Source organism: Symphalangus syndactylus, chromosome 9, assembly GCF_028878055.3.
Source record: "Symphalangus syndactylus isolate Jambi chromosome 9, NHGRI_mSymSyn1-v2.1_pri, whole genome shotgun sequence".
In the NCBI taxonomy this organism is placed as follows: Eukaryota; Metazoa; Chordata; class Mammalia; order Primates; family Hylobatidae; genus Symphalangus; species Symphalangus syndactylus.
Window position 1 is genome coordinate 111,517,377 of NC_072431.2, and position 23,714 is coordinate 111,541,090.

At 40.6% G+C, this 23,714-nt stretch overlaps 1 protein-coding gene and 1 pseudogene across 12 annotated transcripts in view; both read left to right on the top strand.

Annotated features, from left to right (window-relative positions):
- The window catches only part of APTX (aprataxin), a 30,680-nt gene extending 15,023 nt beyond the window's left edge, over nt 1-15,657 (top strand). For 8 of the 12 annotated variants that reach the window (XM_055293995.2, XM_055293997.2, XM_055293993.2 and 5 more), the window contains 6 exons: nt 271-317; nt 554-856; nt 2,353-2,412; nt 3,522-3,748; nt 13,753-13,856; nt 14,623-15,657. In XM_055293995.2, the coding sequence (XP_055149970.1) occupies nt 271-317; nt 554-856; nt 2,353-2,412; nt 3,522-3,748; nt 13,753-13,856; nt 14,623-14,777 (896 nt within the window). In that variant the 3' untranslated portion in view covers nt 14,778-15,657. The remainder of the gene's footprint in view (nt 1-270; nt 318-553; nt 857-2,352; nt 2,413-3,521; nt 3,749-13,752; nt 13,857-14,622) is intronic. The other 4 variants (XM_055294000.2, XM_055293994.2, XM_055294001.2 and 1 more) reach the window with 3 other exon arrangements.
- On the top strand, nt 3,757-13,743 carry LOC134731354 (transcription elongation factor A protein 1-like; annotated as a pseudogene).
- Nucleotides 15,658-23,714: the final 8,057 nt, after the last annotated feature.

Genomic DNA, 23,714 nt, shown 5'->3' on the forward strand with positions numbered 1-23,714 from the left:
GGGGATTAATTGAAGCTGCCTCATAGGGATCTTGGCAATAGCTAAGGGAGTACGTATGCTGTTGGACATTTTATGGAAGGATTTCAACCTTTAGAAATTGGTGGGATTTGGAGCTCCAGCCACCTGCATAACAGGTGATTGCTAATAGGCCTTTAAGGAAACACCTGTTCAGCTGCCTCCTGTAGTGAAGCTTGTTTTCTTTAGGGAAAATAGGAGCAAGTGCCTGGTTCTTTGTTGCATTTGTGTTTAACTTTTTCCAATCTCTTTCAGTACAGTTGAAAGCAGAGTGTAACAAGGGATATGTCAAGGTAAAGCAGGTAGGTGTATTTATAACTTGGAATTTTATACTGGATGATGTTTTTATGCTGTTGACTTTAGAGTGTCTGTGCCAGCCAGTGAAGGCTTCTCTGTCATGTATGGAAGTGATGGAGTAATATAGGTGAACATTAGGCAAGGTGCTTGGCATATAGTAAGTGGTTAACATAGCAGTGGCTATCTTACTGTAGGTGCTGTTGCTATTATTATAATTATTTTCTGATTGTTTATTCCATAGGTAGGAGTCAATCCCACCAGCATTGACTCAGTCGTAATTGGGAAGGACCAAGAGGTGAAGCTGCAGCCTGGCCAGGTTCTCCACATGGTGAATGAACTTTATCCATATATTGTAGAGTTTGAGGAAGAGGCAAAGAACCCTGGCCTGGAAACACACAGGAAGAGAAAGAGATCAGGCAACAGTGACTCTATAGAAAGGGATGCTGCTCAGGAAGCTGAGCCTGGGACAGGGCTGGAACCTGGGAGCAACCCTAGCCAATGCTCTGTGCCCCTAAAGAAGGGAAAAGATGCACCTATCAAAAAGGTGAGGGTAGTGTGATTGGTAGATGATGTGGAGAAGAAATGAAATATAATGACTGCTTAATTGTTTTGTACACTGTAAAGTTCAGAAATGCATGAGGGGTTATTAACTATGATGAAAGAGTCACTTGTTTGTGGCGTGAAAATCATTTGGATGAATGTTCCTTTATGTGCTTTTTTCTTAAATTCTTGAGGTAAGCCACCTGAAGGTAGAGCAATAATGGAAGTGTGTACTTAACACTGAACAACTAAAGTGGGTCAGTTGTTTATGCATCTATAGAAGGTTTTCATAGATCGTGTAATTCATATGCTGATGTCAAAGTGGAGAATTGGTCAGGCTGTAGCTGGAGTGAGAGAGGGCAAAGAAGGTATGACTCATACTCTGGCATTTCTTGCCTTCATCTAGAACAGCCAGCTGTGAATATAGGAAGGCTGGCTGGGTGCAGTGGTTCATGCCTGTAATCTCAGCTCTTTGGGAGGCCGAGGCGGGCAGATCACTTGAGGGTCAGGAGTTTGAGACCTGCCTGGCCAACATTGTGAAACTCCATCTCTACTGAAAATACAAAAATTAGCTGGGCCTGGTGGTACACGCACACTTGTAATCCCAGCTACTCGGGAGGCTGAGGCAGGAGGATTGCTTGAACCTGGGAGGCGGAGGTTGCAGTGAGCTGAGATGGCACCACTGCACTCCAGCCTGGGCAACAGAGCAAGACTCCGTCTCAAAAAACAACAACAACAATAAAAAATGGCTATGTGTGCTGGCTCACGCCTGTAATCCCAGCACTTTGGGAGGCCGAGATGGGCAGATCACCTGAGGTCAGGAGTTCGAGACCAGCCTGACCAATGTGGCAAAACCTCGTCTCTACTAAAAATACAAAATGAGCCAGGCGTGGTGGTGCATGCCTATAATCCCAGCAACTCCAGAGGCTGAGGCAGGAGAATCGCTTGAACCCGGGAGGCAGAGGTTGCAGTGAGCTGAGATTGCACCATTGTACTCCAGCCTGGGCACCAAGAGCGAAACTCCATCTCAAAAAAAAAAAAAAAGAATATAGGTTCGGGTGTGGTGGCTCATGCCTGTAATCCCAGCACTTGGGGAGGTGGAGGCCAGTGGATCACCTGAGGTGAGGAGTTCAAGACCAGCCTGGCCAACCTGGTGAAACCCCATCTCTACTAAAAAATACAAAAATTAGCTGAGCGTGGTGGTGGGCACCTGTAATCCCAGCTACTTGGGAGGCTGAAACAGGAGAATCACTTCGGAGGTTGCAGTGATCATGCCACTGCACTCCAGCTTGGGTGAACAGAGTGAGACTTTGTCTCAAAAAAAAAAAAAAAAAGAATATAGGAAGGCAACGGAGTGAAGTAAAGTCAAGTGAATCTTGTTTAATTCTCAAAAACTAAGCTTATTTCCAAGTTTAGTTGTGCTATCACACAGTATTAACTTGCCAAATTTAATTATTGGCATTTGTAATTTACATTGCTCTTTTTTTTTTTTTTTTTTAGGAATCACTGGGCCACTGGAGTCAAGGCTTGAAGATTTCTATGCAGGACCCCAAAATGCAGGTCAGAATACAATTTTGGAATTTCAGTACATTTCATGTTGTAAATGACCACTCCACAGAGGTCTTAATTGCAAATGAAATCAAAGGATATCAGTCTTTCTGAATGAGATTCATTGGGCTGTTCTGTGAGAACGAGAGGCTTTTCACATTGGCAATAAAGTAGCAGCTGGGAATTGTTTGGAGAGAAAGCTAAGTTCTTCAAATGAATATCCCCTCTGCCTTGTGCCTTTTAAACTTCTGGGTACTTTAAGGGAAGTTGCGTTAACCTTAGTATGGTTCCTTTCAGGGGAGCATCAGAGATAATACACTGTGACAGTAGTACTGTGCTGCCCTGGCATTAACAGTCAGACATCCCTGTAATCGCAGCACTTTGGGAGGCCGAGATGGGAGGATCACCTGAGGTCAGGAGTTCGAGATCAGCCTGACCAACATGGAGAAACCCCGTCTCTACTAAAAATACAAAAAATTAGCTGGGCGTAGTGGTGCATGCCTGTAATCCCAGCTACTTGAGAGGCTGAGGCAGGAGAATCACTTGAATCCGGGAGGTGGAGGTTGCAGTGAGCTAAGATCACACCATTACACTCCAGCCTGGGCAACAAGAGCAAAACTCTATCTCAAAAAAAAAAACCAAAAAAAAACCAAAAAAAAAACAGGCATCATCTTTGAGGAGCCTTTGAGTTCCACTTCAATTACATTCCTTGTTGACAAGGGGCAGGTCTAATAGGGCTCACTGGAACCCACGTGTATGAGTCACACAGTCTGCCATGTGGGAGTGGAGAAGGATGCTTTTGAATTTATGCCTATAGAGATTTTACATCAGATTCTTGGGAACTATTTTGTACTGTGCATCTTCTGTGTGGTGTGGTGGTTGAAAACAGACTCTGGAGTCAACCAGATCTGAGTTGGAATCCTAGATTTCCCTCTTAGAAACTATGACTTGTACAAGACACTCAATCTGTCTGAATCTCAGTGCTCTCCTCTGTCAAAACTGGGCTATTAAAACCATTTGCACAAGACTGTGGGAATTAAGTGACTTAGTGAATATAACAACCAGGCACACCGAAGATTCTTAGTAGATGTCTGTTTCCTTCTCTTGTGTCCCTCTGCTAGGTTTACAAAGATGAGCAGGTGGTGGTGATAAAGGATAAATACCCGAAGGCCCGTTACCATTGGCTGGTCTTACCTTGGACCTCCATTTCCAGTCTGAAGGCTGTGAGCAGGGAACACCTTGAACTCCTCAAGCATATGCACACTGTGGGGGAAAAGGTGATTGTAGATTTTGCTGGGTCCAGCAAACTCCGCTTCCGATTGGGCTACCACGCCATTCCGAGTATGAGGTAAGCCAGGTGGGTAGTGCTGCTGGCTCCTGGTTCCGTCCAGGTGGGCAGATAGATTCAGCCTGGGCTTGCTGAGGGCGCATATTGCACTGAGACCCAGGGAAGTGGGATGGAGTTTTTCCAGAGCAGGTGGGCTGAAGCTTCCACCTCTCTGCCTGACTTGCATGCAAGCTTTGAGTTCCCACTTCTCCCTATAATTCAGTCACATTTGGTTCTTTGTTCCTCTCAAAATATAAACCTTCGAGAGCCTAATATGTGAACTAGATGAAGCAGCTTCATTATCCTCAGGTAAAGAATTGTGGTCAGTGGCTTTTATCAGATTCTTCAAAAGCATCTGTAACCCCAGAATGATTAAGGACCATTACTCTGAAGGAAACAAACATCATAGACTTCTGTAATGACAGCTTAGTAGATCCAGGATTTGAAAATAAAATGAGAGAAAAGTATAGAATTTGTTTTCCTGTGGCGTATGCCCAGACGGATTCAGAAAGGAATGATTGATTTCTTTCAAAGAATACAAGCAAGGTGGATCTCCATGATTCCTTTGATTTAAGCAATAAGATGATGAGTCTAGATTTTAGAGTTTTTATTTTGTTTTTAAAAAACTGTGATAGAATATACATAACAAAATTTACATTTTAGTCGTCTTTAAGTGTACAATTCATTGGCATTACTATATTCATATTACTATGCAACTATTACTACCATCCATCTCCAGAACTGTTTTCTCTTCCCAAACTGAAACTCTGTACCTTAAATAATAACTCTTTATTTCCCCCTCCCACTCCTGGCAACCACCATTGTACTTCCCTTCCCTGTGAATTTGATTACTCTAGGTACCTCGTATTAGTGGAATCATACAAGGACATATTTGTCCTTTTGTGACTGGCTTACTTTACTTAGCATAATGTCTTCAAGGCTCATCCATGTTGTAGCATGTGACAGGATTTTCTCTGCTTATTTTTTTTTGACTACCAACACACACATTTTGTTTAGGTGAATAATTATGACTTAGGTTACTGGCCACTTGAACCAAATGAAATCTTTGTGCCAGATTTTTCCCTAGTCAGTACTGATTCTTTTAAGTTGAGGCATAACTTACGTACAATAAAGTGCATAACAAGATGCATAGTTTGATCAGTTTTCATAAGCGTGTACCATCTTGCCGCTATCATCCTGATTAAGATAAAGAAGATGTCTATCCTTTCATCCCAGAAAGTTCCCTTGTGCTCCTTTCCAGTTAATCCTCCCTCAAGGATTGCTTTTATTTCCTTCAGCATAGATAATTTTCTTCTCTTCTAGAGCTAACATGTATAAATGGAATCATACATTGCATACTCTTTTTTGGTCTGGCTTTTTTGGGTCAGCATAATTTCGAGATTCATGTGTGTTATTGTGTATATCATAGACATATGTACTTTATTTATTTTTTTCCCCTTGAGTAAATATTTAGGGATCCCAGCCTGGGCAGCATGGCAAAACCTGTCTCTACGAAAAATACAAAAAATTAGCCGAGGGTGGTGGTACACATCTGCTACTTGGGAGGTTGAGGTGGAAGGATCACTTGAGCCCAGGAGGTTGAGGCTGCAGTAAGCTATGATCACACCACTGTACTCCAGCCTGGGCAACAGAGTGAGACTCTGTCTCAAAAAAGAAGAAGAAAAAAAAAAGAATAAATATTTGGAGATGGAATTGTTAGGTCATAGGGTGGATGTATGTTGTACCTCACTTTAAAAATATAAATATATTTTTATTGTTAAAGGCTGATTTGAAAATTTAGGAGGGAAAGTCACCCATAATCCTATTTCCCTAATGCAGAGCCCCTGACTAACAGAGCCCTTGGCCACTGAGCCCTTTTCACATAGTGATCATGATGCTCATACCTTTTTCATACAGTGAATGTTGTCATGCTAAGGAGAATGCTCACAGCAAGAGCTGTGGTAGATATATATGGGAGGCAAAATGAGCCAATAAGCAAAGTTGCTATTTATATACCCTTTTATATTACTCTGTATGATGTAATTTTGAATAACTGAACATGTTAGAAAGGAAAAGGTGATAAACAAGTAAAATTGTTTTCCCTATTGTAAAAGTAATGTTTTCAATTAAGAAAATATAAAAAATTAAGTATGAAAAAGAACAAAGACCTTTCATAATACTAACTGTAGATAACTAAACTATAGACCTTATTTTAGATAACTTACTAAACTGTAGACCTTATTTGAATTTCACCCATTTTTCCTGTATTGTTCTTTTTCTACTCCAGAATCCAATCTCACATTTCATTTATTTGTTCTCTCTTCTTAGTCTCCCTCAATCTGTGACAAATCCCTAACTTTCCTGGCTTTCATGACCTTGACACTTTTGATGAATACTGGCTAATTGTCTTTAGGATGTCTTTTAATTTGGGTTTGTCTAATTTTTTTTTTCATGATTAGGTTGATGTTATGCATTTTTTTAATCATTGAAGTGATATTTCTGATTGTGTCCTCAATATGTCATATGGGGGGGCATGATGTTGAGATGGTTTATTACTGGTGATGTTAATCTTGATCATTTTGTTAAGGTGGTGTCTGCCGGCTTTCCACCTTCAAAATTACTGTTGTTTTTTTTTTTTAAATTCATTAATATTTTGGGTTAGATATTTTGAGACTGTGCTACTATTTCTCCTCAAACTTGCACCCAATGATTTTAGCATCTATTGGTGCATCTTGCCTGTAATAGTTATTGTATTGGTATTTACTCTATGGTGACTTTATACTTCACCTAACTTATTAGTTGAAGTTATTCTGTGTGAAAGCGCTGTTCCGTCTTTCTCATTAGTTCTTTATTCAATCATTTAATGATATGGACTCATGGATGTTGATTCTATAGTTTATAATTCAATACTATAATTATTTTGTTGCTCAAATTGTTCAGCTTTGGTTATTGAAAGCCCCTTTAGGTCAGCTCTTGTGTCACTTTGATATGCCTTCAACATCTTTTGGGCAATTTATTTTCTGGCCCCACAAGATGTTCCAGGCTTATCTGGAATGAACTACTTCTCCAAAGAGCCCTAGGTCTTCTTGGGCACTAGGTTTCTGTGAGAGAAGTGGTTGATTCCAGGATGTCCTTGCTTCTAGGTCCTCTCAGCCATAGAGCCAGAAATGCATGTATGAATCCTAACCCCTACACACACACACACACACACACACACACCCCTCTATAATTCTGTTTATCTACCTTTATTTGTATGTGGAAAACCATGAGTTCATACTGATATCTCTGACACCATTCCAACTCTGTAAGTTTCATTCTTGTTTCTCTTTTCCTTTTTTGTAACTGCTTTCTCCAACAGTGAGAAACCTGGCTGTCATTAGTGACAATAAATTCATTTACTTGTTCAGTCCTAGTACCCATAAAATAGTTACAGGATTCCTAACCCATACCCCTGTGAGAAAGACATTTACTAACTAGAGTACAGTACTTGCCTATAGCTCTTTTTGTTTTTAGCCTTATCGTATCTAGTCAAAACACTGTTCTCCAAAGCTAGGTTAGTTACTGTATTTTCTTCCTCAGCCCATTTAGTGTGGTTTCCTCATTCATTTGTAATACAGCTATGCTTATTTATTAGTGCTTATATTTCATTTTGGATTCTGCACACATGTTGATTGATTTTGATTATTTATTGGGAGAATGTGAAATATTACTGATTTTAAGAGTGAAAGCTGTTATACAAAAAGGCATTCTACTTGGTTTAACAAGTCCAAAAGAGAATTCCTGATTTTCTTCCCCAAACCTGCTTTTTCACCTAACCTTCTTTATCTCAGTAAGTAACACTCTCCCAAAACAACATGCAGCCCATTAGTAAGTTATGTTTGTTCTATTCCAAAATGCATTCAAAGCAGGATTGCTTGTTGCCATCTCAGCTGCTACAGCTCAGCTCTAGTGTAGGCTGTGATTTTCTGGCCTAGACTGCTGTAGCAGCCTCCTTAACTGGTTTCTCCATGTCCCTCCCTACCCGTCCTTTCTTCACACAACAGTCAGAGTGATCTTTTAAACGTGTAAATCAGGTTGCCCCTATGGGCTTGGTTTGTGAGGAAGGGCCTGGCCCAGCCTGTCAGGACCACTGAGGCTTGTTTCTTGCCATCCTTTCCACCTCGGTTTTATGCACTTCTCACCACCAGCTGACTGGGTGTAGGGAAGACCTGCCAGAGCCACAGAGGACAAGGTGGTTCCCATGGCCAAGTAGATGGACAAGATGGTACAGAAGAATACAGCTGGAGCATTGGATTTGCCAAAGGAGCTTAAAAATATTCCCATGATCATGGAATTATTACAGCCTCCAGAAGAATCAGAATATCAGTTAATGCTAATGGCAAGCAGCATAAAGATGAAGAAGTTGCATCTTTAACAGTCTGTCATGAAATCTGGGAAAAAGTTACTATCAACCGAGAAAGACCCTGAAGAAAAGAAAAAGGAACCTGCAGTTACATTGCAGAATAGCCCTGAAGTGAGAGAAGAAAGTAGCGCTGGTGGCCATGCAAGCAGCAGAGAGGGTGAGACAAATGCTCTAGATACTTGTGTTTCATCTTTTATTCAGGAACGAAGCACTTCTGACTCTGTTTGGTTAAAGTGTTGGGAGATGCTTGCTGCAGCTCTCCAAACAGGAGATCGCTACACTGCTATTGGAGCTGGTGAGGAAGAATTAGGATCTCAAATTGAGGAGGCTGTATATCAAGAAATTAAGGAATATTGATACGAAATGCAAAAGTAGAGTATGAAGTAGGATATCAAATCTTAAAGAGCAAAGAATCCAAATTTAAGGGAAAATGTACCATGTGAGAATATTCCTCCTGTCTTATTTGCTAGAATGATGGCACAGGAAATGGCTAGTGATGGGCTCAGAGAGATATGGAAAAACTTGACCAAAGAAGCCATCAGAGAGCATTAGGTGGCCAAGGCAGGTGGCAGAGTGGCTTGTTCACATGTGCAAATGTAGTGCTGATAGACTGATAACATTTGTTGTCTGTAATGAATGTGGACGTCAGTGGAAGTTCTGTTGAGTTGGAATAACTACCAAAATATCTGGACTATTAAATTAGATTTTGTATGTTCATTGCAGCGCTATTCACAGTAGCAAAGACATGGAATCAACCATGATTGATGCTCGTCAGTAGTAGACTGGATGAAGAAAATGTGGTACATATACACCATGGAATACTACATAGCCACAGAAAACAATGAGAACATGTCCTTTGCAGCAACATGGATGGAGCTGGAAGCCGTTATCTTAAGTGAACTAACACAGGAGCAGAAAACCAAATACCTCATGTTCTCACTTATAAATGGGAGCTAAATACAGAACACACATGGACACAAAGCAGGGAACGACAGACACTAGGGCCTATTTGACAGTGGCAGGAGGGAGGTGGGGGAGGATTGAAAAACTACCTATTGGGTACTATGCTTATTACCTGGGTGGTGAAATAATCTGTATAGCAAACTCCTGTGACATACAATTTACCTATATAACAAACCTGCACATGGATCCCTGAACCTAAAAGTTTTAAAAAGTTACCTATATTAAATATATTAATGATAGAAAAAAAAGAGAACCAACTTGGTAGTTAGCAAAACATAAGTTATATCCAAAAAAATATGCTTTTAGTAGTGTGATGGGACAGAAGCCCAATCATAGTAAATGGATCAAAAAGTGAATATCAACAATAGAGCTTTAGGGTTTGCGAACCACTGGTGTAAGAAAGTGGGTCATGAAAGTGGAGTCAGCAGAAACAGTGCTAATCCGGCTTGTAGTTAAGGGAGAATTGTAGCCTTTTCCTGTCCTGCTCTCCTGTCCCCCACCATGGTTATTGAAGGTGGGAGGATACATACCATAAATGTTTATGGGACAGGTGATACCTCATTTAAAATCTGCTGTCTATTATTTATCAGAAATTGCACTTGAGCTTTATTTCTTTCATTTCATCATCTTAGCAACCCTCTAAAATAGGTATCTTCACTTCCATTTCACAGATAGGGTTGTTGGGGCTTAGAAAATGATAACCCCAAATAAAGGCCTCAGAAGCAAAGTTTCTCCTTGACCTTCTCCTGCCCCCTGTGTCTTGCCCCTCATTCTCCCCCTAAGCAATCCATAGAAACTATAATTCCTCTTTCTCAAGGCAGGTTATAGAAACTAGAACCTTTCTTCCTCAAAGCCAACCAAAAAACCCAAAATATTACTCTAACCTTCTTTTCTATGTAGACCTGGCTATAAAGAAATTCTCTGATCTACCTTGTTTGATGGTAGGTCATAAGACTGCCATTCCCATACCTGGGAAGAAGGAATGCTTCACGAAGAGGTTAAGAAGAATCTGGACAAACAGGCCTTGCTGGGTTTCCCCACTCAGTCTATTCTCATTAAGTCGTATACCCTTTTGAAGCAATAATGGTTCTACATGGCTTTCCATGCTTCAACAAACCCAACCCTGTATCTTTGCATCTTCATTTGGAAGGCTCCTGTGTCACATAAAACTTGGATTAAATAATTTGTTATGCTTTTCAAAAAACAAAAAAAAGATGGATTTTGTAATTAGATTTAAAATTAGGCCAAGCAACTAGTTTTCCTACAAATTAGATTTTTAAAGCAACACACTTGGGTTAGTCCTTGTTTTTGACCTAACGCCCCTTCTTTAAATACCTTCTTATATCGGAGACCATATGATAATTTTATGGTATCTGTTTCAGTTTTTTTTTTTTTTTTTCATTTTTTCTTTTTTGAGACAGAGTCTCACTCTGTCGCCCAGGCTGGAGTGCAGTGGTGCAATCTCAGCTCCCTGAAACCTCTGCCTCCCGGGTTCAAGCTAGTCTTGTGCCTCAGCTATCTGAGTAGCTGGGATTACAGTCATGCACCACCATGCCCGGCTAATTTTTGTATTTTTAGTAGAGATGGGGTTTTGTCATATTGGCCAGGCTGGTCTTGAACTCCTGGCCTCAAATGATCCACCTGCCTTGGCCCCCCAAAGTGCTGGGATTACAAGCGTGAGCCACTGCACCCAGCTTTTTTTCCGCCCATTTTTATAAATGATTTTTTTTTCATTTTTTGTTTTTGTTTTAAGAGATGGGAGTCTCACCCTGTCTCCCAGTCTGGAGTATAGTGTCAAGATCATAGCTCACTGCAGCCTTGAACTCCTAGGCTCCAGGTATCCTTTTGCCTCAGCCTCCCGAGTAGCTGGGGCTATGGGTGCGCCACCATGCCTGGCTAATTAAAACAATTTTTTAGAGATGAGGGTCTCATGCCCAGGCCACTGTTGAAATCCTGACCTCTAGTGATCCACCTGCCTCAGCCTCCTGAGTAGCTGGGATTACAGGTATGAGCCATGTGCTTGGGTCATTTTTATAAATTGATATGAAACTTTTTCAGTTAAAATTCTGGTAATTTATTTTTATCTCAAGTGAAAATGTACCTTGACTTTTTTATTTTTTAACAGTTTAAAACATATGCAGTAGAAATTCTCTGTTAATATATAAATGGAAATTACATTTTTTTCATATTGGCCTGTATCTACAAATATTAAAGGATGAGATAAGGTAATACAATCTTAGGTTTAACAAATATGGTGTATATTCAAGTAATACTTGACCAGCTTATCTAAATTGTACATAATATTGGAACTAGCATATGAATTTGATTTTAATTATTAGTTCACAAGCCTGGGATAATAGATATTATTTTGCATCTGTAACTGTAATCATTTCTTGTAATTTCTTGTGCTGGTGTATTGTACTTAATAGATTTTACTTTTGGAAATATGACTGTTGAAATTAGCTTAGCTTTGTTTATTTTCTGTTTGACTTTGTAGAGTATTTTTGTTTTGCAGAAGAACACTGTTTCAGTTTAGGAGGCTTTTCAAGAGTGAAAGCTTCTGATGATTTTTTCCCTCATAGGAAGAAATACTGGAAGGAAAATGTTAGTATAATGCAGTTGTTGTAAACAGCTTATGACTTGATTTTGATTTAGAAACCTATACTGACCAGGTATTAAGGATTGTATAAATAATTAAAGCTGTGGTCTTTTCATATGAAAGTTGATAGATAATTTTTTTGTCTTGAGTCTTATTTGGTGACTTTCTATTCATGTAATTCATCATGTGTGAATGAGGTTGTTGAACAAACTGAACACATGAGCTATAGCGAGTATTTTTTTTTTATTATACTCAAGTTCTAGGGTACATGTGCACAACATGCAGGTTTGATACATAGGTATACATGTGCCATGTTGGTTTACTGCGCCCATCAACTCATCATTTACATTAGGTGTTTCTCCTAATGCTGTCCCTCCCTGAGCCCCCCGACCCTGTTGACAGGCCCCAGTATGTGATGTTCCCTGCCCTGTGTCCAAGTGATCTCATTGTTTAGTTCCCACCTATGAGTGAGAACATGCGGTGTTTGGTTTTCTGTCCTTGTGATAGTTTATAGCAAGTAGTTTTACAGTACAGATCTTTCCATTACATTTTATTGTTTAAACAAAACAAAATTTGTTTTTCTGTTAGGAATAAGAAAAAAATGGTTTTTACATAGGTTCTTAGGGTACACTTGGAGTACTCTTACAGGCCACTGCTGCAAAGTCTACGTTTTATTGTGCTGAATCTGCATTCTATCAGATACCCATGGAAAGACCTCAGTATATGCTTTGCACTCTGCTTTGCTCCCCTTTTCCAATTTCCTATTGCAAATCATTTTGATTAATACAGAAAACAGCATTTAAATATCTACATGAAGAATTGACCCACTAGTGTCAGCCAACCTCTGCTTTGTCAGTTCATAGTTAAGTATTTTATCATTTCAAAAATAAAGTGCATTTTCTTTTTCCTTTTCTTTTTTTTTTTTGAGATGGAGTCTAACTTTGTCACCCAGGTTGGAGTGCAGTGGCACGATCTCAGCTCACTGCAACCTCCGCCTCCCAGGTTCAAGTGATTCTCCTGCCTCAGCCTCCCGAGTAGCTGGAATTACAGGTGCCTGCCACCACGCCCAGTTAGTTTTTTGTATTTTTAGTAGTTAGTTTTACCATATTGGTCAGGCTGGTCTTGAACTCCTGACCTCAAGTGATCCACCTGCCTCAGCCTCCCAGAGTGTTGGGATTACAGGCGTGAGCCACTGCACCTGGTCGCATTTTCAAAAGAATGAATTTAAGAATAATAAAATTAAAATAGGCCCACTTTTAAATTGTGGTCCATTTTAAAATTTGTAATTCAAGTTTTTTGTTGTTAACAACAACAAAAAAGTATAAATCAGATAATAGCACTCTTTGGCTGAAAATCCTTCAATGGCTTCCCAGTAGATTCAGAATAGAATGCAAACCCCTTGTCGGCCTTTAAGAACCTTTATGACCTTTGTGGCTCCTGCCTCGTCTCTGCTGCTTGGCTCCAACAATTCAGGCCATATATTTGGGCCATATTACCTTCTTTCTGCTTCTTGGTTGCACTGAGCTTTTCCTCAAGGCCCCTGCTCTTGGCCTCCTCACTTTCTGAGACACTCTTCCCACAGACCTTGCTTGCCTGGCTGCTGTCTCAGTTCAAATCACTTCCTGGGAGATGCTTTCCCTGAACACTGTTAACTAAAGAGGCAGCTTCTACCCCCGGGCACCCTATCCCATTTTCCTTGTTTATTTTTTCTTGGCAATGTTAATTCTTGAAGTTTTTTTTTTTTTGTTTATTTGTTTGCTTATTTATTATTTGTCTTTCCTCATTAGCATGCATTTTCTGTAAGGGCAGAGGCTTTTCCCATTTTGTTTTTTGCTAAAGTCTCAGTGCCTGGAACAATGTTGGCCATAGTACATACTTATTGAGCATTAAATATTCTTAAGTAAATGAATGAATCAGTTGAATCAAATGGACACACCATCAATTCAATAGTATGAATAGTCAAAGAGTATGAATACAGTGTACTCATACTGTTTGTCATTTTGATTAAGTCATAGTTGTTAAAGAGTTTAATGCTCAGGTTTTTTTTTTTCTTTCAACTAGCCATGTACATCTTCATGTGATCAGCCAGGATTTTGATTCTCCTTGCCTTAAAAACAAAAAACATTGGAATTCTTTCAATACAGAATACTTCCTGGAATCACAAGGTAAACAGTGTTCCTTGGTTTTCACATTTGTTTCATTTTCTGAGCTGTTCTTATATTTGATTTGGTTGTTTCCCTGAATAACAACCTGACCTCAAAAACCTACGTACAACTTTGTGTTCCCTATAAAGCGAGCCCTATGAAAAGAAACTGGATTATTTGGATTGTAGTATTATTGCCACTTTGCTGTGAGTTGTCTTCTTGGGGGACCTAGGAAGCTATTATGTCAGGGTCAGTGTTTTATTGTGACAACAGGGGACTTAAAGGCTGCTGTGAGAATTAGTGGAGTTCATGGATAAGAAAGCTGTGGACAATTCCTTGTCTCTTCTGCCATCAGTTGGGTGGGAGCTTCGGGGCTGCCTCCTGTCAGGAGTGGTGAATTAGCAGGGGGAAGGCTGTGTATATGTAGAAGAAAGCATTTCCTGGTGTGTAAGAGCTTAAGCATTGCTGGGGTGTTCACAATGGCAGCTGGCATTTACCAAGGGCCAACCAGAGGTAAAGCACTGTGATGAGCTCTTGACAGAGTAACATGGATTGCCTAGAGTGTGTCCTGAAGGAGTGTATTATTTCAAAGGTGCGTTGCTCATATTTATGATCTGATTAAGCTCATTTTGCCTGAGGGAAGTCTAAACTAAGCTTATGGAGCTTTAGAACACCTGGCCTGGCATACTGATTGGAGTCATGTTTTTGATTTTTTTTTTTTTTTTTTTGGTATCTCATATTAGTTTTCCAGATTAGCTGGGATTTGACTTTTCTTCCTTGTCTGCAGCTGTGATCAAGATGGTACAAGAGGCTGGTAGAGTGACTGTCCGAGATGGGATGCCTGAGCTCTTGAAGCTGCCCCTTCGTTGTCATGAGTGCCAGCAGCTGCTGCCTTCCATTCCTCAGCTGAAAGAACATCTCAAGAAGCACTGGACACAGTGATTCTGCAGAGCCTGAGCTGCTGCTGCGGTGTGGTCCACTGGAGCAAACTGCTGGCATCTATTCTGGGTTGCTTGTGAACTTCTACTCATTTCCTAAATTAAAACATGCAGCTTTTTCACAAAGTTTATTCTATTGTTGAGTGACCACAATGTACAGTGGCTCGAAGGAGTTCAGGATTAGGAATTTGGGTTTGTCATAGATGTATTCTCTGGTGAGAGTGGCTGGGATATACCTGACCCACCATCTTCAGAAGGACCCATGTCAGGTCTGACCAATGGGAGCAAAGCTACGTTCACACTGACCTAATGCAGAGTATGGAAGCAGTGGGCTGGTTGTAAATTTCTGTTTCTTAGATTTATCCTCCGCCTCTGTAGGTATGGACACCCTTTAATCCGAGTACCTAGAGTGGCCTCTTGTTTATCCTAGAGATACTGATGGGTCTTGTTTTCTGTTAGTCTGTTTTGTAATATTCTTTTCCCTTTCTTCATGGGGAGGCTTAGTTTGTCCAGTCCTTCCATGCCCTTCTATCCCAGATTACCTAAATGTTCCCTTCTCGGGGAACTGTCTCATCAGTTCTTCACTGTGAGAAAAGAGGCTAGATGATGGTTTGGGGTTGGAGTTTTCTTCTAATATCAAGGGTTCCTGGCTGTGAGCAAACAGCCATATGTTCGTCATGATTCAGCTGTGAAGTCTTCTTGGACCTCTTGTCTGAAAATAAAGTTAATTTGTTTGCGACATCTCTCTTAAGTAGGTGGAAACTATTGAAATTCAGCTGACAATCACAGCATAGGTTTTGATGCATGAAAAGGTGGTTGGTGAATGAAAAAGTTGCGTAGAGCCACTACTTTATTTTTCCCTGAGAATAAATTTGGATAAAACAGTTGTATTCAGTTGTTTTTTGGGATAATATTAGAACTAAAGGTGAAGGGAAAACTAAAAAGTTGTTTTTGATCAAATTGTGGATATCTTTGAGGATGTGACTTTTCACTCAAGTTGTGAGAAAAAAGGAAACACCCTTAACAAAAGCTTTTTCACAGTCCATAGAGACATTTGACCTCAACGTCTTTCACAAACAAACAAGATGCCGCAGTGGTTACTTAGCATAGGTATAGTAATAATTATATAATTAGTGATCATAGCAGCTCACATTTGTCTGACTCCTGTGTGTCCTGCATTATGCTAAACACTTGACTCAAATGATCTCATTGAATTCTCACTGTACATAACTCTATGAGGTTACGTGCTATTGTTATGCCCCTTTAATGGATGAGGATCTAATATTCTATAATGGGTCCTGGGCACCATCCAAAGTTGGTATTGATTCTGATGCATCAACTCATTATTTTTCTTATCAGTTGCACAGTGTAAATGCAAGACTAACAGCAGAAGCCACAGAACCCAGGGGCTTTGGACCTGTGCTGATCAAAAGCTTTCTGTGGCATTTCATTGATTGCCCTGAGATCAGCCAGTTCCTTTAGCCCGTTTTGTCCATCTCTCACTACCCAACATCTTTCATCTCTTTTCTCTGCTCCTTCTGCACTCCAGGATTGTAATCCTTACGTTATTAGTCCATCCATCCATAGTTCTTCTATCTGGCTTGATGCTGGACCTTTGGGCCTGCTTGATTGTCTGCTTCCTCTCCTGAGGTGATTGTCTACATACACGGTGGCTCCTGGAGGTTCTTCCCAAACCCAGCTGCAGAGGGCATGTGGCTTCATAGCCTTTTATTTGCAGTCATCAGGTACCAGGCACAGAAACTCTTGCAAATTGTCTCGGCACGGTGGCTCACACCTGTAATCCCAGCACTTTGGGAGGCCGAGGTGGGCAGATCACGAGGTCAGATCGAGACCATCCTGGCTAACAGAGTGAAACGCTGTCTCTACTAAAAATACAAAAAAAAAAAAAAAAAAAAAAAAATTAGCTGGGCATGGTGGCAGGTGCCTGTAGTCCCAGCTACTCAGGAGGCTGAGGCAGGAGAATGGTGTGAACCCAGGAGGCGGAGCTTGCAGTGAGCCAAGATCACGCTACTGCACTCCAGCCTGGGTGACAGAGTGAGACCCCATCTCAAAAAAAACAACAACAAAACAAAAAAATCATGGGCATATTAGTTAAGAACAGGCTCTGGATTCAGACCTGGGTCCCAATCCTGGCTCTGCTACTCACAGCTAAGGGATCTTGGGCAAGTTACTTATTTTCTCTGAACTTTGGAATTCATGTATGTAAATAGGCATAACAGAGTTGAGTTATAAGGATTAAATAATCTATGTAAAGGGTTTAGCATAGTATCTGGCACAGAGAAGGACTCAATAAATGGTAACTGGAAGCCTCTGCTGTTATCTCAGTGGAGGCTGGGAAGGAGGAATTCACCTGATCCATGCCTCTGTCTGCATCTGAAGCCTTACTGCCCCTGGAAACTTTCTAAATATGTACTCCATGGACTCCTTAGATAAGAATTACTGGTTTCCCTTTAAAAAAATGTAAGCACTTGGGCTTTACCAAATAATTACTGAGTCACAATCCTACAGGCCTAAGAATCTTCATTTTAAACCATTCAGGGTGAACTTTATTGATGTTTGAGAACCACAATATAAATGAACCTTTGGCTTCAAAGCACCTTGCATTTCTGAAGCTTATGGATTTTGCTGTGCCCTGCCAGGATACAAATAGCATTTTCTGGTTAGCTGCCTGGGCCTGTCATAGGTCTGCCTTCCCTCTGCTGTCTCAAGGTTATTTCAGAGTCTGGGGAGACCTCCAGCATTAACTGAAGGGGAGTCCCTCGTTACAGGGATCAGCCCTTCCTTTCTTCAGGAGTTTGGCAGAGCTCCTTTGGCCCCAGGTTCTTAGGAGCCAGGTCTGGAGATGACTTCCCCTCAGTGGCTCCCATTCCCTCTTCATGCCCAGAGATCAGTCCAGTGGCTTGTTCTGGGACATGTAATGAACACTGCCAGCCTTAGGCTCAGAGCGTAAGTATTTTTCCTTCTCTGGGCCTGTCTCTGAGATACCCAGGTACAAATGATCCTTGTAGGGACCAGATTATACTTGAGATGGTCGTTAAGGATGTCTTTAGATTCAGGGATATTTTCTAAAGCCTGGCATCTGATAGTCACACAGACTGGACATGGCTGGATATCAGAGATTCAGGACTCATCTGTCAGTGTTGGCCTAAATGCTTCCCTCTGCTTCCAACAACTCCAAATTGGAGGGAGACTTTCGCAGGGCTCTGAAGATTCTACCATAGACTAATTTTTAAAAATGTGATGAAAGCCGTGAAACCTCTTCAGCATAATTAATATTTACACATTTTGTATATGTTATCAGGGAATTTATGGAGCCACTGAAGCGTTTCCATAGGGTCTGTAGACCCCAGTTTAAGAATCTCAAGAGAAAACGGTCATCACCATGCGTCTGGGATATACGGGAGGGGTCTCAGGTCACTGTGGAGGACTGGCGCCCACCACCATGCCTGGCTAATTTTTGTATTTTTAATAGAGATGAGGTTTCACCATGTTGGCCAAGCTGGTCTCAAACTCCTGAGCTCAAGTGATCTTCCCACCTCGGCCTCCCAAAGTGCTGGGATTACAGGCGTGAGCCACTGCGTCAGGCTTTTTCTTTTTTAAAAAAATATTTTACCAACCAAGAAGAAGCATTGTAGTTCTGGCAGCCACAAGTTGAAAGCTGACACAACCCACTGCCCCACCCCCAACTTGTACTGTTTGACATTTATTGGAGGAAAAAAACTATCATTTATTCACATTGAAGAATTAGTTACTGGCCAAAGACCTTTCATAGAATCTTCTCCAGAAACTGTAGGAGGTCCTCTTAGAATGCTAGTTGGAGTTGCCAGGGTCCAGAGGCACCTCCATGTCCTGGGTCACCAGCCTTTGCGGCTCTTTCCAGAGCTACATTCTGGAGGTAGGAAGCTGGGCCCAGGGCAGAGGAGGGGGCATCTGGGGATGTCTGAAGAGCCAGTTGAGCAGCTGAATCACAAGCATTCTCTAGGTTACAAATACATTGCTCAGAGACTAGGAACTGGAAACTTGCTTTCGAGAACCCATAAAGTGGAAGATGTTCATGACAAAGCAAGAGGGTCAATAGGTCAAATACTGAAACGTGTTCCCTCCAGCTGGCCAGGCATTCGGAAAGAGACCCAGGATGTGGGAGGGAGGCCCCAATAGGTATCTGAATCCCCCACATCCCCACAGTAGCTCAAAGCCTCTATGTCCCCTTTATGTGAATGAGAAAAGGCACCCCCTGCAAGCAGAAGCTTTTAGCTCACACTCACTTGAGACTGAGGGCCACATAGGGTGCAACTGTACAATCTTACCGTGTGGGGTCCCTGTTTCTCATGAGGTTCTCTAGGAAAGGTAGTTTTTTTGGTTCTCCATCAGGTACCCAATGAAATTAAAAGAATATGGAACAAAACAGCCTTGCAATAAAATTTCGTTGAGTGAATGATGCCTGTGTCAATACACTTGGAATGGATGTAGAAAAGAGAACTTTTTCTGTTACATCTGAATTTGATTGGCAAGCGTGTTGTCCCGTAAGTCTGCATCTTTGCCCTTAGAAACAGTTTTTATTTTATTTTTATTTAAAAAAAAAAAAAAATCCCTTCTTTTCACAGGTGTTGATCTTTAATTTTTTTTATTTAAACATTTTTTCTTGCCTTCTTCATTTTTCCTTCATATGACTTTGGAAACATTCTGATAAACATCTTACTGCCATTGTTTATGGGAAAAAAGTATATCTTACAGGTTAGAATTAGTGGAACATAAGCATGTTAATATTTTTCCACAGACTTTCAAATCTTTGCTAACAAAGCAAGTGATTAGGGAAGTTGGGGTTTTCCGTATCTTTTGTATGAATGGTCTATTTTCGGGGCTTGCCATGTTTGGCCACCAGATGGCAGCATTTGAACAATAAATTTTTAATTGTCTTTTACAAGCCAAAGCTGTTTTTGAAGCCCTTTTATGTATCTTATGTTTCAGAATCAATGCTTCAAAATAAAATATATAAGGGGCTTTTAAAATAAGACTGATGTGTGTTTAACGTATCTCCTAATTAAGATAGAAGTTTGAAGGAAAACCAGTGTGTGGGTCAAAATACAAAACATACACGATTGACTGGGAGGCTGTTTGGCTGAGAGGTGAAATAGACTCTAAAGTTGGCTGGAAGCTGGGCGCGATGGCTTACACCTATAATCCCGGCACTTTGAGAGGCTGAGGCTGGCGGATCATTTGAGGTCAGGAGTTCGAGAACAGCCTAGCCCCTAGCCAACATGGCAAAACCCTGTCTCCACCAAAAATACAAAAATTAGCCAGGTGTGGTGGCACGCGCCTGTAATCTCAGCTACTTGGCAGGCTGAGGCACAAGAATCGCTTCAACCCAGGAGGCAGAGATTGCTGTGAGCTGAGATCGCGCCATTGCACTCCAGCCTGGGTGACAGATCAAGACTCTGTCTCAACAAACAAACCCCCCAAAAACATTCTTTCTATTAAAAAAAAAATAATAAGTTGGCTAGAGCCAAGGTTGAAGCCTGATTCTGGCACTCATGAAATGGGTCTTGGGGCATGTCAATGCATGGTAGACATTGAAAATATGCTGGCAAATTTTCTTAATTTGACCCCAAGTTACTGACTGTTGTTCTCATCACAAGAATACCTGGGAGTAGCACTGGAAGCAGACACTTCTTTTGGGCATATTCTTCAAAAATGGCATCATTTTTATGTCTACAGTTGCTAAGTCGCTAGTGGTCAGATATTAGAGGAAGCACTGTCAAAGCAGGATGGTTCATATACAGAGAAGGTGAAGGGCTGTGTCTGCATTTTCCATGGGCCAGCTTCCCCGCAAACCTTTTGATAGAAGAACCTAGCTTCATCTGTCTTCCAGCTCTTGCAAACCTTCTGTCTTTTAAGCAGGCAGAATAAAAGCTCCAATGCCAAATAGTACCAGAATATTAAAATTGAAAAGGACTTTATATACCAGGGGTCCTGACGTTTTGAGGGAGTCATAGATCCAAAATTTGGTGAAGATAATAGCCCCTTTCCCATATGTTTTGCATGTAATTTCAAGGGAAGCACCCCAAAAATCAATAATCCATGGATTTTCTAGGGCAGATCTTCTCAGCTGGTGTGTGTGTGTGTGTGTGTGTGTGTGTGTGTGTGTGTGTGTATCCCCTAGATTCTAATTATTTTGAACCAACTGGCAGTCCTTTTTTCCAAACTACACACAGAAAGTCACTCTGCTACCACTGGGCATCTAATCTCTCCGGTGCTTTGGGGCAAAGTTTAATCTCTTGCCTGGAGAATCTATCAGAACTCTTTATTCTAGTAGCCTCTGATGTTCCATTGAGGGATTTGAAACAGAAGTGACTGTTATAACATCAGCAACCAACTTACGTCCCAATTAAACATCAAGAGTGCTTGCATTCCCGAATTCATGCTGGGAGAGAATATACTAAAACGTTAATTAGCGGTCCTCTCTTGGTGGTAAGAATGTGGGTAATTTAAATTGTGTTATATTGTGCATGCTTCTAAATTAGCTACAGTGAATACATATTTGGGAGTGTGAAAAAAGCCTCAAATTTTATTTTTAAAAAGTGATAGGTCACAAAGGAATGTAATCAACATTCAATTATTTATATTAATAGCTGATAAAACAAAAAGTGGCTAATTTTTTTTTACAGATAATGCCAGTTCCATTTCAGTGTTCTATGGCCCTCCAGAGACAGGCATCCTGCAAGGCCAGATTTCAAGACCGAATTTGCTTGAGTCTGAGAATGACACACGTGAAGGTAATTCATTTGATCTGATGGATCTGATATTCCTAACACTAGATCTAGAAAAATAGTGGCTTTTTCTCTGTTTGCCCCTAACCTCAATGTCTGTGAGACACCAACTACATTTTAGTTATTCAAAATTGCTGTCCATAGCAACTTTGTCTGTACTTACAAATGCCTTTCACCACCCATTGAGATACCACGATTTCCCTTGCAAATTATGTTGATATGAAATGTTACATTAGGTTTCCAAATACTGAACCACCTTGAATTCTGGGGGTGAATCCTCTTGGTTCCCTAGGGCTTCTCTTTCAGTATTGACTTTGACTCTGAAACATTCATGATGGGATGGGTTTGGGGAATAAGATTTATAGATTGATTTATGTATTTGGCCTGGTCCCCAGATTTTAACAAAAGTATCAGGAAAAGGGGAAGAAAAGATGTAAAATGAGAAGAATGGTTAGAATTTTGGCTTGTTGGATCAGTTCCCAGAACATCCCTTGTGTTAAAGAAATCAAGTAATGGGAGAAGTGGAAAGAAAACAGGAAAGTTAGTGAAGCTAAACCAATCTACATAGTGAAGACAGAAGGGGGAGAAGGACTGAAAAAGATATGTGGGGTGAATATTTGGGGCAGAATTTGAGGCATCTGGGAGGTGGGAGCTTTGGAGTGCTCTGGGAGATTTGGGGAAAAGAAGGGGATTTGAAGAAGGGTTGGTCTCTCTAGGTATAAATGAATCCCTTTTAATATATTTTTGAGAGATACAAACAAAGATTATATACTCGATTAATTTTTTTTTCTTTTTTTGGTAGAGAAAGGGTCTTGCCATGTTGCCCAGGCTGATCTTGAACTCCTGGCCTCAAGGGATCCTCCCATCAGCCTTCCAAAGTGTTGGGATTATAGGCAAGAGCCACTGCACCTGGCCTTTTTGGCCACATTTTGACTTCTGTTGTTCCTGTTCCAATTTCTCATTTCTTGCATTTTGTATTTCTTCTTTTTTTCTTGATAACATTTGCTAGATGTTTGCTTATAAAATGCTATTTTTTAGAAAAGTAGTTCTTCTTTATAACTCTTATTTTTGCCTTTCTCTTCTTTTGCTTTTAAAAAAACTTTTGAGTCAAATACAAAGTTCATATACTTTAATATTAAGAATTTTCTTTGGCTAGGTATGGTGAATTACGCCTGTAATCCCAGCACTTTGGGAGGCTGAAGCAGGCAGATTGCTTGAGCCCAGGAGTTCAAGAGCAGCCTGGGAAACATGGTGAGACTCTGTCTCTAAAAAAAAAGTTAAAAAATTAGCTGGGTGTGGTGGCACACACCTGTAGTCCCAGCTACTTGGGAGGCTGAGGTGAGGATCGCTTGAGTCTGGGAGGTCAAGGCTACAGTGAGCCATGGTCATGCCACTGCACTCCAGCTTGGGTGACAAGCTGGAGTCTCTTTTGGGTCTCAAAAAGAAAAAAAAAAGAATTTTGTTTTTATGATGAAATAAATTTTTAAAAATAATGAAAGTATTTATGGCTATAAATTGAATGTTGAGTTGGACCTGAGATTTACAGAGACTGCCTTGGCTGTTGATAAGAAGAAAATACTTACTCTAGTTTCAAGACCTGAACCATCAGGTTTTCTTGTTTCCATCAGAGAAGTCACATGTCAGGACGCTTAAGTGTTTGACCGTAGGATAAGGCTTTGTTCCTTGTTTATTTCACAATGTGTTTTTCTTTTTTCTTTTTTTGAGATGGGTTCTAACTCCGTCACCTAGGTTGGAGTGCAGCGGCATGATTATAACTCACTGCAGCCTTGAACTCCTGGGTTCAAGTGATCCTCCCATCTTAGCCCACAAATATTGTTTCTTCCTATTTTGTTATACATGAGTAACCTTCTACCCCCGACCACAAAAACACAGGATCTGCCATTAGTCTTTTATACTTCAGCATGATTTTACAGATCACTGTTATCTTTTCCAGACAGGAATTTGCATTTCAATTCTTTTTGTACAACAAAAAGCTTTGTCATCAATTGAAGGATTTTTAATTTTAATGAAGTCCAATTTCTACATTTTGTCTTTTATAAATTGTGTTTTGGTGTTGTAAAGTCATTGCTAAACTCAAGGTCACCTAGATTTTCTCCTATATTATCTTCTAGGAGTTTTATACTTTTATGTTT